Genomic DNA, 19,397 nt, shown 5'->3' on the forward strand with positions numbered 1-19,397 from the left:
CCATTTGACTTTTTATATTGCTTTATTGTATTTTGTATTTTTTTAAACAAAACCCCAGCCATGTCTCCTCAGGAGTCTTTTCCAGTAACATGTCTGAAAATTTATTAGACAAATAAATAATATGTAGCATGTCAGTGGGATTTTAGAATGTTTTTTCAGACTTCTCAAGCTTTAAAAGGCATATAAAGAAATAATTTCCATTGATTTTAGTAGAAGAGCATGTCCTTGCTTGGGATCACAGGCTATAAAGTTTCAGGATCATTGTCCAACACCTTGATCTTAAATGCATGTGTTGGATTAAGTCCTACTGATATCAATATAATTTAGTGCCAGATAAGTTGCATGCAAGAACTGTGAATTGGAGAGGGTTGATTGGACTTTAAGAGCAGAAACAATGTATGAAAATTAACACACTTCCCTATGCAGAACCCAGGAATCTGCTCCTATAAAGTCAAGAAGGGTGCTTTAGATAATATAAATAAGGGTCATAGTGAAATCAAACAGAGCTTATTTTACCCTTGCTGAAAAATTGGCCTCCAATAGCAATACTGTGGTTTGTAAATTGCATTTAAACAGGAATGCTTATGGTATTTTTTTCAGATTCTACTGGCATTTTTGTCAAATGCTTATATACAAATAGTCAGATCAGGAGTTTAACACAGACCTACAAAGCTATGGTCCTTTATATCTCCACTCACTGTATGAAGTATGAATGAATGCTTTACTAAAGGATTATTAAAATGTTCACCAATGAATCTCTTGCAAATCCAAGGTAGATTAGTCTTTCAGACTTCAATACAGTATATCTATCTTGTACATAAAATTAGCTACTTGTCTGTCAACCACTGTAAATACATATTTGAGTATAAATGATTTTGACATTGGATACACATTCAGACTGAATTCATTGTGTAACCTTCAAATGATTTCAACACAAAATATAAGCATGGAAAGCAATTGCTTTAGTATCTATTGTAAAACTTCTGAAAGAGCAATTTGATACATGGCTACTCAGAAGTAAGCCCCACTGAGTTCAGTAAAACTTACTCCCATGTAAGTGTATGCAGGCTTGCAGGCTTAATGTAGTTAATAAAAATGTATTTTGGGGCGGGGGGGGGGGGAGACTGGGTTAGTATTGTATTTGTATAGTAGAAATATATCAGGCTTGGTACACTGCCTCACTTTTTTATTCTTTGCATATTTGCAAAATTATTTCCAGCAGTTGTGTGTTTCAGGGGAAGAAAGCAAGGTTTAACAGGTATCTACATACAATGTGTACCAACTTTTCTAATGTTTTCATTTTAACAGTGTGCTGGAGAAACAGATTTATGCTGATAAACATCAATAACATATTCTTTTAACAGATTGCTTAGAATGAAAATAAAGCCCAAAGCAATGGCTATTCCTTGTGTCATAGTAAGTATAAGGATTTCATTTTAGTAAAATCTTGGCTAATAAAATTAAAATATTGCAAATAAATTTATTTCTAGTGCAGTTTAATGAACCATTATAAAGAACACTTTGAGTATGACGTTTAAGCTATATAAAGAAGGCAAGCATCTCTGTTTATACTGGCTCCATGAACAGATCCAATAGAAATATGTGGATTTTGACCTTAACCTTCCATATATGGTAGGTGTCTATCCCCCTTTTTTTTGCCAGCGCTAAGCAAATAGAGACCCTTGGTGTATCAGCTTAAGACTGTTAGGCACAACTTTTTTGCTTGGTGGAAAGTTTTATTGATAGATTTTCTTCAGAATGTGTATCAGTTTGGACATTGCAGCCAGAAGGTATTTTCTATTTATGAGAGTTGTTTTCAATCACAAAGTTTGTTAATGAAAGGTAAGGCTATACTCAATATTTGATAACAGAGTCTGAGACAAAATTATGAATGTGAGTCCGAAACCAGTTTTAGTTAGGGCATTTGAACTTGTATAAGTAAGCTATGTGTACAATTCACGGTGTTTATCTCCTTGTGAGAAAATTATTTGTATAGTGGAGAAGGCTGTGCTAATTTATAAATGTGTATCTTATGGTGAGATTGGTTTAAATAGCTCAGAATAATTCTGTTATTGTGGGTGGGGGGGGGAACACTGCTTCTCTGGTGATGTGTGGTTCGATTTTTAGAAGAACGGTAATTGTATTAAAATATCATTCTTTTAAAAAGACATCAGTTACCAAAAATATTCCCACTAGATTCTTTCCTAGCCCGTTTTTATGTACACAAAGGACAAATAAAAACACAATTAATGTAAAAAGACACTGTGCACCACCAAGTATGAATAAGGATGAGGTGCAATTGCTCTAAAAATGAAATCCAAGTCGAAGTGTGTTTAAATGATTCATTTTGCCCACCATCATTTGTATCTGCACATTATGAACTGTTGAAAGGTTTGTGGTTATCGTGTCAGATTGCTTGATGTTGGCACAGGGCAGGGTTTAGTGTAGGTTAAATATTTCTGAACTGACTTTTTATGTGGATATTTTTGCCCCTTTCCTTACGCAGCAGAGCTAATCTGCTACGCGCGCCCAGTCAAGTTCAGACGTGGATGTTGCGTGACATTATTATTATTATTTTGTAAACAGCGGACTCGATCGTCCCCTTCCTTGTGGAGTTTCTCCCGGTTGGATCCCGCGTTTTGTCATCTGCTTCGGGCTTCTCCTAAAAACCTCACTTAAAAGAAACTGCCCCGTTCAGAGGGGCTTAACCCCCCCCCCCCAATATCCCCCAAGGCTAAGTATGCTCTCTCTCGCTCGGAAGGTGCAGATCTGGCTTTCCCGTGCCTCCTCTCCGAAGCTATAAATGGTTTGTTGGTGATGGTGCCTCAGAAGCAGCAGCAGCAGCAGCAAAGAGAGAGAGAGAGAGAGAGAGAGAGAGAGAGAGAGAGAGAGAGAGAGAGAGAGAGAGAGAGAGAGAGAGAGAGAGAGAGAGAGAGAGAGAGAGAGAGAGAGAGAGAGAGAGAGAGAGAGAGAGAGAGAGAGAGATCCCGCGCGCTTCTTGACAGGGCGCGCTCGGGCCGCATTCTTCCCCCACAGCTGTTTATTCACATACCGCGGGATCCTTCATTTGCATACCAAAACTGCTCGCCAGCAAAGGTTTGCCTCTGAGGCGAGCCAGCCCAGGGCCCTCTGCTCGATTGTGTTAGCATTTCTTTATTTTTTAAGGACAACAAGGACGAGAGAATAGCTGTGGTTCGCATTACAAATAAACCAAAGGGGGAGAAGAAGGAGAGAGAGAGAGAAGCCTTGAGGCGAGGTCGGGGCAGACCTACAAGACTGGGCAAAAATAAATAAAAACCACCTATATGAAGAGGGGGAAGAGATGAAGATTGGGCTGCTGCTGCTCCTTTGTCTGCTCAGCCTCTCCACAGATCCTATCTCCGGCCGCCTTCACTGAGGAGCCGAGCGGGAGAGAGCGCGCGCGCCTCGGCTTCCCGAAGCGGCGTTTGAGCGGGAATTTCGGAGCGGCGGCGGCGTCCTCGGAGCTGGGTGCTGCCGGAGACGGGCCCCTCGGTGCCACTTCCGACTTTAAGCCTTCCTGGGAAAGCCCTCGGTGGCTGTTTTCAATTTCTTCGCCGAAGACGCAGCGCCCTCCCTCAGCTCCGCTCCCCACAGCCACCCCACCTCTCTCTCTCTCTCTCTTACACACACACACAGACACTCGCTTGGCAGGCACAGCCCGCGGCAGCAGCAGCAGCAGCAACAGAACTCAGTCCAGCCAGTCTCTCGCTCGCTCGCTCCTCAGCCACCCTTTGCTCTCAACTCGGATTTGCCCTCCAGACTCAGCTGCGCTTCTCGTCTGCTGTTCGAGGGGGACTTAAAAAATAAAATAAAAAGTATAAAAACTTTTTTTAAAAGCCAAACCAGGGCAGGTTAGAGAGAGAGAGCGCTTTTCACCCAGGAATAATAATAAAAACCAAAACAAAACTATGTGAGCAACGGTGGTTGGGCTTTAAGTTAAGCGCAAGCGTGAAGGCAGCCCATAATACTTGGTGGATGCAGCAAAGCCGTTCACTGTAAGTACGAACCCGGCTGTTTCAAAAACTGCATGGATTTGACAACAGCTGCCCCATCTTGCAAAACAGGGAGAGATAACACTTTTTGTTTTTGTTTTTTTGCTTTAAGACGAAAGCACCCTCATCCATGGCCTGTTTGCAGAACAAGTTTGTACTTTTCCAAGAATCTCAGTAATCTTCCACGCCTGGATCTCATGCACGTTTCTTTCTTTCTTTCTTTCTTTCTTTCTTTCTTTCTTTCTTTCTTTCTTTCTTTCTTTCTTTCTTTCTTTCTTTCTTTCTTTCTTTCTTTCTTTCTTTCTTTCTTTCTTTCTCTCTCTCTCTCTCTCTCTCTCTCTCTCCCCCACTCCCACCTCCAATTAATATCTAATATACGTCACTTTTTGCAGTTAATTGTGCTTCCCGGCTCGCTCCGTAGCCTTCCCACAAATCAGATTCTACATAGCTCTCAGCTCTTTATTTGTGTTCGACTTGCGTTTTGTGCCTTGTGTTTGGTTTTCTAAAGTGTTCGAGGGTCACTGAAAATAAATAACACAATGTTGAGTGATCATATAGATATATTCCATGATTTTTTTATAGACCTGCCTAAAAGGCACAACAATTCAGAAGAACAGAGAAAGTGGGACATATGGCAGAGACTGACAGCTCTTGCCGAAGCAGGAAATCCTGCTTAATATGTTTAAATGCTGGCAAAGCTCTGCTGAACCTTAAAGGAGGGCTTTATCAAAATGGCAAAATAAACAGCTACCTGACAATATTATATATGACGTTAGGTACTGCTGGAAACTCAACACTTCGAATTAGGAAACGACCTCTTTAAAGACCAAGCATACTTTACATCATGTTTATGAATCTCCTTACTCATGAAATTTATAAGAATGTTTTTCTTGAAGCTGTTTATGAACGTCAAAATAGTCTTTAAAAAAACCCCAAAAACAACAACCAGCCATCAAATTATATAAAATTACCCTCGAGCCCAAATTTTAGGTGCAATTTTATGGGGAGGGGGAGTACAGAAGTCACTTTTAAAGCCGATAATAAATTTTAGTTTATCTTTTAATGAAAGGAAAGTCCAGATGGTCAGCTTTAGGGATATATATTTTTTAGATCATCAGAATGGTGTGTGTGTATTTGCTTGTTTTGTTTTGTTTCTTGTCTCTCTTCCTCCTCCCCTTCATGCATACTTTCTGGAATCTGCATTTTAAGGTTTCTTGGAGGTTTCTTTCTACTAGCCTCAAGAGAATTATGGATTTCATAAATGCATGACGCTGCGTGTGTATAAAATACATATTAATGGAATTTTGGCATTACCTGAGGTCCAGCTTTGTTGCTTAATGACCTATCTTTAGCTTTAGGAAGCTGAGAACCCAGCACAGTGACAGATTTTTAAAAAACAAGCCATTGTTTCAGTTGTGGTGGTCGCAGCAGGGGTTAACACAGATTCAAATGAGAGGGAACAAATTAGTGGTTTTTTTTTTAAAAAAAATGTTTAATAGTAACTAAAAAGTTGTTACACAAAGTGCAACATACAATGCTATGCTGGACATGTTTACTTGGAAGTAAGTACCATTGTGTACAAAATAAGGGACTTTAAGATTGCAACTTCAAAGTTACATTTTTGTTGTTTCAGAAGCATTGTCATAGTGACATGTGTCTTCTGTTTTTAAATTTCAGTGATATGTCAAAATTTCAGATGTATTAGGGAGATTATCATAATATTCTGTTTGGGGGATTGATGCACTAATTTAATCTAGTTTTAATAACATGGTTACATTTTAAAAACACATGGTTTAAAAAGTGCATTTAAATACTTTAGCATTTGGAGGTAGCCCTTATTGAAGTTTGACAGGGTTTTGTAAAATACTGAAGTTAAGAATTGTAGTTTTCTTCATTTTTTTAATTTCCATTTTTGGCAATGTTTTATGTTGAAGATGTTAACGTTACAGAAAAAAATGCAGTTTCAGATATAAAAAAATATGATTAGAAAGTTCCCATTGTCTTTACGATTTCTGGTTTAGATCACAACTGTGGTTGAAAGTAAGTTACTAACTCACATGTGAGCTATATTTGTTTGAATAAGCATAGCATTTTTTACTTTGATTTTTTTTCTTTTAGCTGGAAGAAATGTTCTAAATTATAGTCATTTTATAAGAATTGCTTCTAGCAAGTGAAAAAATGTCTGGAAAACCAATAATTTAGACAAGTACCTACATTTTATTTGTTCTTTGGTGCTGAGATTTAGAATCCCTTCCCATTTACAGTTTACTTTTCACAGAACATTATTAACTTTTTGGCTTCATACATGATTTTCTGTCAGATGCTTTTGATTTGTAATTTACCAAAGTATAATAAACAGTGCAAAAGTCATGAATTTTCTCCTGCATCTTGAGCTCTGTGGTAGGGAAAATGTGATAAAATGTGTACCTTAAGTCTTGTTTGATGATCTCTGAAAGCAAGTTTGCCTTCTGGAAATAATTTCTGGGGTTGAAGAGCATGGTATTAACAGATTTAATGTGGCTATTCAGTGGATTGGTGGAGTACTATGTGAGGTTTAACAAAATGAGAGCGACAAATTGAACATCAACAAAACCTACATCTGTGAAGAATTATAAATTTAATTAGAAAAAAACCCAAAATTAAAAGATCTCATTAACTAATCAGAATTAGACCTTACTGTTTAAGATACTTAAATGTCATTTTGGTGTTATTTAAGATGCTAGTAGCTTTGCTATCACAATCCTTTCTTTTTCATTATAGAAATACTAAGAGCCAATGTTAGTCAAACATTTTTAAGCCTTTAAAAGCCACTTCCTAAGCAGTAATCATGTGATTATTCATAAGGAACAGAAAGTTTTATTTAAAATATTGTTGGTCTGATTTCCCTGTGCATGGCATTTGCCCATTGCAGTAATTCTCCCTTCCATTTTTAAAGTATTCTTTCTTGAGTAGATTTTAATTATTGCTGTAATCTTCCTACTTGTGCAATAATTAATGAGCCATAGAAGACCATATACTTTGTTGGTAAGGCTGTATTAGATGACAGTAGATGCAGACATATTAAAGTAGCAGAAACGGTGAAACACTATTCATACATATGTTGCTTTCTAAAAACTGGGCATCCTAAGTGCAGTTACTCACTGCACTGTAATTTTGCATCCTGCATAAAAAACTGAAAGCATGTAAAGTGTAGCATTTTGTAAATTGTAACTAATTTCGCCAACATCTGTGTCTAATTGTTGTCTGCATTTGCATTCTTGAGAGTAGATTTATTTTTCCTGTACCACTATGTGGATTCACTTGACCAATCTAAGTAAGGATTAGTAGTTTTAAAGTTATTTTGATTAAAGAATCATTTTTAAATACCATAACGCACAACACATGGTTTAAATAATCCTTAATAGGAAAAGGACTGTAACTGAAGTATGACGAATGAAAATGAAGGTCTTGGATATGAACTCTCACAACTTATAGAATCTTAAAAAGATATGCTAATATCTGCAGCATATGAGATATGTATACACTAGCCGTTATTTAAAGACAGAGGTAATAAGATATTTCATTATCTATTTTCAGAACATTTTTTGTTCGTTGTCTGTAATTGACAAATTATATTCTATAACACCAGGAAAATAATATACAAAACATTACTACATATTACTAGAAGTTCAATTAAAATTATTATATTTAAATGGCCCTCCATATTGTTAATAAGAGATAGCTGTTAAGTATGCATCGCTCCCTCCTATAATTTATTCAAGGTATACAGAAGAACAAGGAGAGAACATATCCTAAAGCCATTCTACTGCAGTGTAGGGTTAAGAGTAAAAAGTTTCCATATTACACTTGGGTCCTTTTTCTTTTCCTTTTAAAAAAATGTCTTAGCTGTTGCAAATACACATTTCATACTCCAAGTTACAGGTAGGTAGCCGTGTTGGACTGCTGTAGTCGAAACAAAATAAAAAAATTCCTTCCAGTAGCACCTTAGAGGCCAACTAAGTTTGTCATTGGTATGAGCTTTCGTGTGCATGCACACAAAAGCTCATACCAATGACAAACTTAGTTGGTCTCTAAGGTGCTACTGGAAGGATTTTTAAAATTTTTATTTCATACTCCAGTTTGATTTGGCTTGCCATGGTCTATTAAAAAGCACACTATGCAGCATTTTAAATACCGTTGGTGGGGGGAGAGCTACAGTTTTCCTATCTTTGTTAGTACATGCTTTTTGCTATTGTGTGTAACATTATACGTTGTCTGGCTGCTTATATGAGTGGTGTACTCCTGCTAAAGTAGTAATTCTGTCTGTGATTAAAAATAACAAAAACTAGAGGCGCACAAGCGAGATTTTCCTGGATGACTTTTATGGCACTTAAAATGCCTCATCTTGCTTGCCTTTGTTCTGTGATCATGTAAGAGATGTCAGTTCAGGTTGGGTGGAATTCTGAATTCAGACATTTAGACAATGTGTGTCCTTGCTGGGGAAGTTTTGTTTGTGCTTTCAAGCAGGCAGCCAGGCTTCACCTGGGCTTTATCACCTGCTGGCAGTTGTTGGTGGCTTGTGTGTGTGTGTGTGTGTGTGTGTAAACTGTGTATCAAAGGCTATTCATTTAAACACAACCTTACACATATTCTGATCACATGCAACAGCACTACACTAAACCAGTGAGAGTCTAGATTTCAAACATTATTGAATCTCTCGCCCACCCCCGTCCAAAGAGTGTACATTCACAGAGAATGCACAAGACCAATTCATGATCACAGAGTTCATTTTAGAAATACATTTTTGCCTACTGCTCGTATTCATTCATTCTGAAGTGTATGCTCTTCTTTGTTTTAGTTTAACTTGCATTGTAGGGAGAGGTGCAGATAGGAGGAAGGGGAATTTCTGGCCTAGTTAAACATTCAGGAACTTACAGTCAAATTATAGGAGCGTAGCATTGCATTTGACTTTAAATCCTTCAGCGTTGGTTTGCAGTCTTCAAAGTTGGCTGGAAACTGGACTTGCAAACTTAAATGACGGAGTGGAAGGAGGAGGGAGGGATGAAAACTAACATGATAAGGATAAGAGACTGTCAAGAGTTAAAGGGGTGGGAGGGAGATGTGTTTCAGCCAGTGATAACAAAAACTGAAAGATCTTCAGAGGATGCTGGAGGAAAGCATTAGGGAGCTTCTTCCCTTCGCTAGATACGGTATATTTTCTCTGTTAATAGCTACCTTGCCCAGGCACCTCTTCCTAAACTACCTTAGCAAGAGTGCTTTGCATGTTGATTGGGGGAGGGGAAATCCAGTGTGCAGCTGTCATAGGCCAGTGATGAATCACTATCCCGTCATTTGGCTGCCTTCCCCATGACATGGGCAAGGGGGGGGGGATAGACCTGCTGGAGGAAACAACAGTTGAGGCTTCAATTTAAAGACAATATGTCTTTCACTGCAGCAGTAACCCCCTCCTTCTCTTTTGGTTAAAAGACAGCATTACCATCCCCAGGAAGATTTCTTTGTTTAGTTAGATTAAGACCTGACATGAACGTAGAATAACAGAGGCTTCTATTTGTGTCCCTGGTTTGCAGGTGCAAAAGTCCCAAACCAGTTCAGATGTTGCTGTTTCATCCATTTGCAGGTAAGGATAAGATCAAAGTGCCCTTTCTGTAGGGGGGGAAAACCACTTGGAATGAAGTTATTTTACTTCATGTAAAAGATATATGAATGATATTTGATTGTTGATAATTTTAATCTGGAGAATATTCTTTCACTGCTTTGAGAAGTAATTTAAATATGCACTTTTAAATAAAGGTTCTGCTCAGCACTAAAATGTTTTCTAATTCATGTATACAGTTCTGTGTATTTTAAAATTGTTTGGATTTGGTCATGAAAGTAACACCAGCAGTCTAGCATTTAAAAGGACTCCAACTAGTCATTTTTAAATGGAGCATTTTTAGTGAGAAAATTTGTAGTGTGAAAGCAGTATAACTGTGGAAAGTAAAATACATATTTATGTTAGAAAACATGCAATGAAATTCTGTGTGTGCTTCCTTGGTAGTAAATTCCACTGAGTTGAGTGGGGTTTACTCTTAAGTAGGTGCACAGCTTTGCAACCAAAGTTAAACTGATTTGGTGGGCTTAAAGTATACCGTACAAACTTTTCCTGATAATATTTAATCCAAAAATATTACAGAAGCAAAATTCATTAGCATATTGTAAACTTTGGGCTTAATGCAAACTGATACTTCATTACATAGAAATGAATCAAGTGTTCTGAAACTTTCTTCATGCAGAAGGGCCCTTATTCTAGAGTACATGATTTGAACATTGCCCCTTAACTATATTATGCAGATCTTCTATTCAAAATAAATCTAATGGAAGTTGAGTATTATAAAAGCTATTATGATCAGGAATCGTAAGCACAGTTAAGATACAAGAGAGGCAATATATTATATAAAATATTAACAATTTGCACTGATTCTGTTCTTGTTTCACTTTAAGTGACAGTTCAAGTACTGCAAAGTGCTAAGGCATACTAATGCCTGTATGGATTCACTGTATATTGGCCTTATCCCTTTTCAATTGGGCACGCTTTATGTAATCCACAAAGCAAACAAGAGAGCAGACATAATAATGTTTTAATGCTGCATTTGTTTCAACGGAAACAGAAGAACAATTAAGTAGTTTGCCAGAGTAAACACATACATCAGGAATATCTCATTCCTTGTCAGTTGAGCGTAGGTTCAACTATTGCTTCAAGTGTTTTATTTGGTTTGGAGGCCCATTAAATCGTAATTGGGTGGTAAATTATATGCAAGCAAACAGTGTTACTGTATTGCACTTGGGATGTACTTTTCAATACATTTTAATTTTTGTCTCTATATAAATGCGCTTTATAAAAATGTGTAGACGGGAAGGTATAAATGTATTTTAAATCTGTTAAGGATTGTGTATTATACAGAGCCATTATGCAATGAGTGTATGACATGCCGCAAAAATGTAAGGCAAACTAAGGAAGTAATAATGTAAATAGTAAAATCAATGGTAGGGCATGGGTTGTACTTCCACAGTCAGATCTGAAAGCAGTAGTCAATTTTTCTACTCACTTTTTTTTTTTAGGTCTATGGAAATGCAGGATCTAGCCAGCCCTCATAGTCGACTAAGTGGTAGTAGTGAATCTCCCAATGGTCCAAAACTTGATAATTCTCATATAAATAATAATTCCATGACACCCAATGGCACAGAAGGTGAGTTGTTGGTGGGTTTTTTTTGTGTAATATGATGGGTTTACTTTAGACCTCAGTTTTTCACTGAGATGGTAAATGTGTGTCTGGACTATGCCACTTCGGACTAAAGGTGGGGGCTTTCATGACGGAATACTCCTTCATACAACAACAGTCTTCTGCACATAGACAAAGCAGCATGTCAGGGAAAGTATCCTTCAACTTCCTGTCATCTAGCTTTCTATCTGTTGGATTGTACTACTATTTTGGATGGAGGAGCTTCCATCTGGAAACTGAGATGGTAGAGCCCTTATACACTGGTTTACCATATCAGATTGCCAGGCCTTACCTTTCTATTAGATATGAAATACTGTATAACTAGATAACATTCCAATGGTTATTCATGGGCACTTACTGGAGTTTGACCATAGCAATGACAGTGATGAGAAACTTCTATCAAATGAGTTATCCATTTACCCACCATTCCCATGCCCATTACCCAAAACATTTTTTGGTCTGAGTTCTAACTGAAGACTATTTGTGTTATCAGATTATACTTTTAGCCTCCATTCCCTCTAAATCTAATGGAGCTGCATTGTATTTTGTCAGATAGGCCTTTTTTGTTCCCTTTAAATTAAAATAATGCAAATTAAACAATTTTTTTACTGTGTGTGTGTGTGTGTGTGTGTGTGTGTGTGTGTGTGTGTGTAAGTCCGACTTTGTTCAATGGGTAGTTTGTATGTTTAGATTGCAACCTTAATCAGTATTAATGACTGACCACTGCCTTTTGGACAAAGACATCTGATTGAGGATGTAGTCACAGCATATCTACTTGTGAATAAAGGCCTTTAAACACACAGACTTGATTCAAAATATGCAGAGGACTGTGCTGTTTATCTTTTGTGTGTGCGCGCATATTACACCACTGACTTCTGATTTTAAAATTGGAATGTAAATGTAATTGTTAAGATACTGTTTTATCTTAACAAAATTGAGAAAACTTTTCCTGTTGATAAACACACTTACATCGAAGTTAAGTTTTAATGTAATGGCTCCAAGTAAAGAGAAAAGTGGTGCACTGGTAAGGAGGAAAAGAACTCCTTTAATAGGACCAATCAATATGTTATGAAATTGTGATTTCCCCAAAAGTCTTTATCGGGCAAGGTATCCCCCAAAGCAGGGGATGGTGGGTGCATGAGAGAATGAGGAAAAATAAAAAGGAGTACAAAAATTAGTCTGGATGTTGAATCAAGGTTATATTTTAGAGATTGTTGACTACAGGAACACAGCCTGAAGCACTGCCCTTTAATTAATTAGTTAACAATTTTAAAAAGAAATGGAAAACTTCTATACATTTTTTGTACGTATTCTTTTGGGATGTGTGTGGAAAAGGTACTAGCTTTTTCATTTTCTTTGCAATTTTCCTTTAGGTGACATGACTCTGCTCAGCACTGCAGACTGGTTGTTAAATACTAATACACAGACCACTGCAGGTTTGTGTAGTAACGGTGAATGCACAGTTATTAGCATGCATTTTAAGGTTTGCAAACTATTAAAAGGTTCTGACTGATTGTATCTAATCAAAATTGGAAATGCTGTGGTTTGCCCTCATTGATAAATAAACATAACCCTTTTAAATAAGTCATAACCCTTTATATGATTTCCATAGGTAAACTCCCTTGAACACTACAGCTTCCAAATAGCCATGCATAAGGTTAGGGTATAAATATAATTTTCAAGCAAAATGTTAGCACAAAAGCCAAATTTTAAATTGGTTGCTGTGAGGCGGGATAGGACTTTGCTTTACAATTACTTATTTAGTAATTGTAGGAATACACCAAGAGCTGTTTTATCTCCTTAAAATGAATTTGATCTTTTGTGTGTTGGGATGTATTACTTACCCTTGTCCCTTTTTGTTTTCCTTTTGTTTATCTGTTGGGGTAGAGGATAATGATAGTCTAGGACAGACAGTTGGATAGTAATAGTAACTTGGGGCGGGCAAGAGAGTATAAACTATTAAAAGGAAATCTTACTTTAAATAAAAGTATTTTGAAAAAAATCATAGGACTGATGGAGATGCTGTCAGTGTTTGGTTTCTACGTGCTTCCCTTGAAATTGCAGCGTACATAATGTGTAATCTGCTTGTTTGCTGCATGTGAGATAGAAAGATGTCACTGAATAGTCAGGTGGTCAACATCTGATGATAGAATGGATCAGATTCTAATGTGAATTCTGATGTCACTCCTATGGCAATCTTAATCCTGTTACAGTATGTGTTTTAAATGAATTCTGAAGCAAAGTTAAGTTTTATGTGATTATAGACAGGTCAAGCTGCTTTCACTAAGGGGTGTTGTTTTTTTTTAATAAAAAAAATGTACTAAATAAAACAGCTCTGTCCAAACCCCATGTTTTTTTAAATTCCTTTCAAATGTGCTGCAGCAGGATGTGGTTGATAGATATCTATCTGTTAGTAGCTAATATTTTTCACTTCACACTTAGTGGTTAACCTTTTATGGCAAGAAATTGGGATGTAGGTGGGTGCCACTGCTCTGGTATAATCAAAGTTTAGTGCTGATTCCTGCAGCATTAGTTCAAGAATGAACTAAATCATAGAAACTCCTTGTGGCAGTATGCGGAAAATGTTACTTTCTTAACATGGTCCTTAACATATTTCTGCAGAAGGGCATCAGGATGTGAAAGTATTTACTTCAGCATTAAGTATAGTTGCGACTGAAGTTTATTCATTTAGTTGTTTAACAGAGACTTAGCCATTCTTGCAATAAATAAGTTATAGAAATAGTTGTATGCCACATCTAATGGGCCATGAATTCATGTTAGGAATATACGAAATTTTAGTGTTCATCTCTCTCAAGACTTGCTCTGAGCCAAGTTGGAAAACAATAGCTTATACCTGATACAGGAAAAAATAATAATTGGTAGTTGGTGGAACTGCATAGGTGCTTCCCAAGAAATAACTTTTGTGGATAATGAATGCAAACAGAATTTACCAAAACATGATGGGATGTCATGATTGGCACAAAAAGCCTTGATTGTTCAGCCGGATAGTGCATTCTGGCAACAGTCTATCAATATAGAACTACCTAGTGCAAGATGTGAATACTGAAGGGAATAAGCAAATTTGAGTTTAAATGAAACTGCTAATGGCATGAAGTGCCATTTTAGGGTGTACGTAAGTAGCCATGATTCTCAGAGTAAGAAAGGAGAACCATTTCCTCAATTGCTTTCTAGACCACGGCTAGCAAACATAGTACACTCAATACATGTTGGACTACAATGCCCACCAGCCCTTACCAGCTTCTATCTGATCAAAAAAATATATGCTACATTCACTTCGCAGTTAAGCTGAGGTGTGTACATTTGAGACAGGAGTTGCATAGATGAGAGTTTCATGAATAGGAGGGTGCAGATGCATGGAAACAAAACAGGTAATGCACATTGGTTGAAAATATCCCTGCCTCCTCTCTGGTGTGTATAGCAATGTGCAAGTTGACTTGAAACTTGAAATGTGACTTAAGCAAATGTGATGTTTAAGCAGAGGTTGATTGGCCATCTGTTATGGATGCTTTAGTTGAGATTCCTTCATTGCAGGGGGTTGCGCTAGAGGACCTTCGTGGTCCCTTCCAACTCTACGATTCTATAATTCTATGAAACACAATTGGGAAGAACAACCTCACTGAATGATGGGTGTTGTAGTCCCAAATGTCTGCAGTACACCTGGTCTGCTATACCTGCTACAGAATCTATATCTGCATATATATATACTGGGCTAAAGTTGTCAGTTGGTTTTAATACTGTGGTAGACTAGCTGATATTAAAATTTCAGTTTGGCTTGTTTTAATAAAAAATGGATAACTGTATGTGGCTGTTGTATGTGCTGTTATGGAATGTGTTAAGTATGTTATTTAGATTTACGTGTGTACTGCTTCATTGCAATCACTTCCTTTATTGTATACCTGCTTATGTAGTGTTATTGTGATAAATATTGTGCAATGTTGTATTGGAAATAGATACCTTTTACAGGAAAGGTACACTGCACTCCTTAGCCCAATATCCCCTTGAGCAATAGGTACAGCTCGCAAGATGAATCCATTTTGTGAAAGGGATCCTGCTGTAGGGCAGGCAGTTGGGACTTGATAACCCATTGAACTTTAGAACCTAACACACAAAATATATTATTCGGACGCCAGCAGATCTTTTGGAGGAGTGGCTGTGTGTAGGTGGGTGCTTTATAAGAATTAATATATTTTAGGTGGTAGAATACGAACACCCTGGCAATAAATGCAGTGGGTGAAATCCAAGAGCTATGGTGGCAGTTTCTATGCATTCTAAGTTGCACCTTCTGAGTTTACCTGCCTATTGAATCACTTTATGATGCCCAAAACACTTTTTGTGGAAGTTAGGCACGTTTTGGAGTGGCCTCTGATGCAATGTGTGTTTGGAAGAGGAGACAACAAGTATTTGATTTATTTATATCTTTTCACATCCCACATTGGGACAGCTGACCTAAAAGCCATTTTTGCAACAAACTCTGGCAATACATGTGGGAAAGTTATTCTTTAGATCTGAAAGGAATATGGTTTGCATTTTCTGAATGAGTCATTTTATAGGCAAGATATATCTCAAGTTTTATGTTTCATTTATTGGACTGAAGGTGCAAGGTGTTAGAATCTACTGTGTATCTTAAGGAAAGAGGAAGGATAGCATTTGTTTTTATTGCAGGAATTAGGCTTTTTGTAATAGAAGGATCTTTTAAAAACAATAAAACAGCTTATTAAACATGTGTATAATACAATATCTTTCTTTCCCCCTTTTTCTAATTGAAAGAGCAGTGTTTACACAAACTGTCCACAGTTAAATCATATAGTAATATATTGTTCTTTGAAAGCATTACTTGTAACGGCGCATCTATTTTATTGTATTTTAACACTGTCACAACATTTTATACAGGGAGTCATAAAAAAGAATACCTGTTGCTATAATATCTGGAAAAGATACAGATATATAAATGGGGACATCAGGATTGATACCTCCTTTAAAACCTAAGGCATGTTAGGAAGAAATACATTTTTTCTCAGAATGGATCAAGGAAAAGTTATACAGTATGTGTTGCCACTGTTATTGATACCAAAGTTCTTGATACCACTCCCCTTGAAAATTGATTAGACAAATAGTTTAAGAACCCTTAAATTCTTAATTTCTGGAATTCATTTCTGCGTTCTCAGAGTGCGTGCAGATATAAACAAGAAGCATATAAACCTTTATGGCAAAGTTACTCAAGCATTTTCAACTTGGGCTCTGACTTCAAAACTTACTCTTCTTTTGAAGCCTGCACTCTACATAAATAATATTTTACGCAGATGAGCCTACAGACACCTTTGCATGCAATCACAGCACTGTCATTATGGAAAGGCTAGAATGAGATTTTGTATCTCTTGTTCCACTCCTAGTAACATGTGCAGCAATTTAACAGGAGACGCTTAATGTTCAAATATCAGAGCCCACATTTTCAAATCACAATGGGATGGTGAAGAAGGTGCTGTCACCTCACAAATCAAAGTGTTGATCAATAAGGGTCCTTGCCAGGTCCTAGAGAGGAAGAAAGGCAGTGCCTACTAAAGGTCATGTCCTTCCCTATAACTTGGTCCATTCTCACATCTGCATGGGCTTTGTCCTTAAAGATAACCTAAAAATATTGAAAATAGAATGATAATAAAATATAAGGCTGGATTCAGCTACCCTGTTCCACGAGTAGAAGCCAGCTCAAGGACCCCTGTTAGTGTAAAGGAGCTTTCTGTTCTTCCCCCCCTATGACTTTCACCCCCCCCAATCCACTCTGAGAGGTCAGAAGACTTCCCCCACCCCGACCAAATTACAGGGGACAGAGGGGAGATCATTCCATCAAGCAAGCAGAAATGCTTGCACTGACAAAACAATTTCTTCATTGCTATGTTGAATTCCACCCATGTACTTTAATAGATGCATATTGCAATTTTTTTTGTGGACTTTTAAAGTGTTATCTAACATATTGGCATTTGAATGAGGTAAATTAAAAGTCTAATAAATAAATTAATAGTGCTATGAATGTTCAAGAAAAATAATATGTTTCCTGAATATTACAAACACCACACACACACACACACACAGAGAGAGAGAGAGAGAGAGAGAGAGAGAGAGAGAGAGAGAGAGAGAGATTCTGGCTCAGTATTATTATTATTTTAATAATACATGCTAGTGTGAAGTTATCCATTATCAAACCTTGTAGTATAAGAAGGAATGGAAAATTATGGAGTATTCGTGGATAGGAAGAAATTTCAGATGAAATTTAAGGATATTTAGTGCTGTACGGAGTCTGAGCCTGCTCCGACATACTGTCACTTTATGCAACGGGGAGAATGCAAAAGGAAGATGCTTAATTGTGATGGGTGACAAAAACCTCTTGCAATTTTTCAATATATTTTTGCTTAAACTTCAAATTTAACAATTAATGTATTTATTTTTAGTAAAAGAACAGCAAAAGACTAAGGGTAGTGTCCAGTGTTACCGTAGTCATACTCAGAGTAGACTCAGTAAATCAATAACTGGCCCACTGAGTATGACTAATGTTGGATACCAGCCCAACGATTTTATTGTGGCTTGTGTCAGAACCCTTTTCATCATATCTGAATTCATTAGGCTTAATGGTACCACAAAATTTCTTGCTATTTTTGATACAGCCAACTAACATAGCTGTTCCTGAAGTTTATTTTCAGTGAATATCATCAATAGTAAATCTCTTTGGAAAATTGGATAAACACAGTAAATATGAGATTTAGGTCTGCAGTTGTATTTCTTTTAGTAGTAATCTCCATGTATGCAAAGATCTACCTGCATAAACTGTTCATTGTGCATAGGACTACAATGCATTTGTGCTATCAGATATTGTAGTACTTCAATGGTCTGTGGATCTCAGATTTGTGTGGTTGTACATGCAGCCAATTTACTGCTACGCCAGCCACTGTTAGTTCAGCATTATTGTAATGAGAAGAATAAGGGAGTAATGCAGCAATGTATTCTGAAGCAGCAAAAAATCACTTGTGCCTGTATAAAGCACACTGGAATGAATGTGGTCTGTTCTGTAGGAAGAATGGGATCATCACAGGCTATGTTTGTACTGTAATCCACAAGCCTTTCATGCTGAGTGGTCCCGTTGTGGTTAGACATAGTACTACATAATAAGTGTTTGGGTTGATATGCATTTAGAAATCTTAACTCATTTATTCTGAGCAACCTTGTCATGTCATACTAATGGATAATACATGCAGCCTCCATCAGACATCTAAGCATTTTCACCAGCAATCCATGTGGAGCTGTGTGTTATGTATAGTGAAGGCAGGGGTCTTGCTTTATCTTAAATTATTTCCAACTGAGAGGTAGCATTAGGAACATCTCATTAGTACTCACTAGCCTTCAAGTTGCACTGATTTAAAACAAGAGGGCTTACTATGAAATCCTGTACATGCCACTCAGAAGTAAGTCCTATTTAATCCAATAGGGATTCTTCCCGGGTAAGCAGGTATAGAATGATGTCTTTAAATAAACAAAATGAATTATTTAATAATTTACTTAAATCAAGTTGTTCGGTAAGTTACTCATGTATTTTCTGAACAAGAGCTTATAGTAAATGGCTGATGAAACGAAACATATTTAGTTGGCATATCTAGTTGGATCACTGGGACCACTGGGGAGTGGAGGCTTTAAGGTCTTCTAATGATCCTGATGCAGCCAAGATCACTATCTGCAATGGCAAAAGCAAAATGAAAACAGTGGTATGGACTGTTCTGGGATTTCTGGAGGCAGTAGCGTAGGAAGATGGGGGCGGTGAGGGCGCGCCGCCCTGGGCAGTGTGATCCCAGAATCCCAGAAGCGCCACTGCGGCTCTCTCCCGCCCGCTCTGGGCACCCCGCCCCACAGATGGTGTGCCACACCCTTGTGCGCAGCGCACAGTGCCCCCAAAATGTGTGTCATGTCCCTGGGGGCGCTGTCTCCCTCCATCACTGTCTGGAGGGAGGTACACTACCCTGCAATTTTGCATTAGTAGCATGGGGACAGTAATCTTTTGATCACTGGAATCTCCTTTATATATTCCCACTCAACCACTCTAGTCTGTGGGACTAGCGCTGTT

General features: G+C 37.5%; 1 protein-coding gene across 9 annotated transcripts in view; it reads left to right on the forward strand.

The window, feature by feature from the left end:
• Positions 1-3,068: 3,068 nt before the first annotated feature.
• Positions 3,069-19,397, forward strand: part of EYA1 (EYA transcriptional coactivator and phosphatase 1) — an 84,487-nt gene continuing 68,158 nt past the window's right edge. For 2 of the 9 annotated variants that reach the window (XM_035125086.2, XM_035125093.2), the window contains exons 1-4: positions 3,070-4,016; positions 9,581-9,630; positions 11,112-11,239; positions 12,646-12,723. In XM_035125086.2, coding sequence (XP_034980977.1) covers positions 11,116-11,239; positions 12,646-12,723 — 202 coding nt within the window. In that variant the 5' untranslated portion in view covers positions 3,070-4,016; positions 9,581-9,630; positions 11,112-11,115. Of the gene's footprint in view, positions 4,017-9,580; positions 9,631-11,111; positions 11,240-12,645; positions 12,724-19,397 lie in introns of all 9 variants that reach the window. The other 7 variants (XM_060277753.1, XM_035125101.2, XM_035125088.2 and 4 more) reach the window with 6 other exon arrangements.

The sequence above is a fragment of the Zootoca vivipara genome, chromosome 8 (genome assembly GCF_963506605.1).
Source record: "Zootoca vivipara chromosome 8, rZooViv1.1, whole genome shotgun sequence".
Classification (NCBI taxonomy): Eukaryota; Metazoa; Chordata; class Lepidosauria; order Squamata; family Lacertidae; genus Zootoca; species Zootoca vivipara.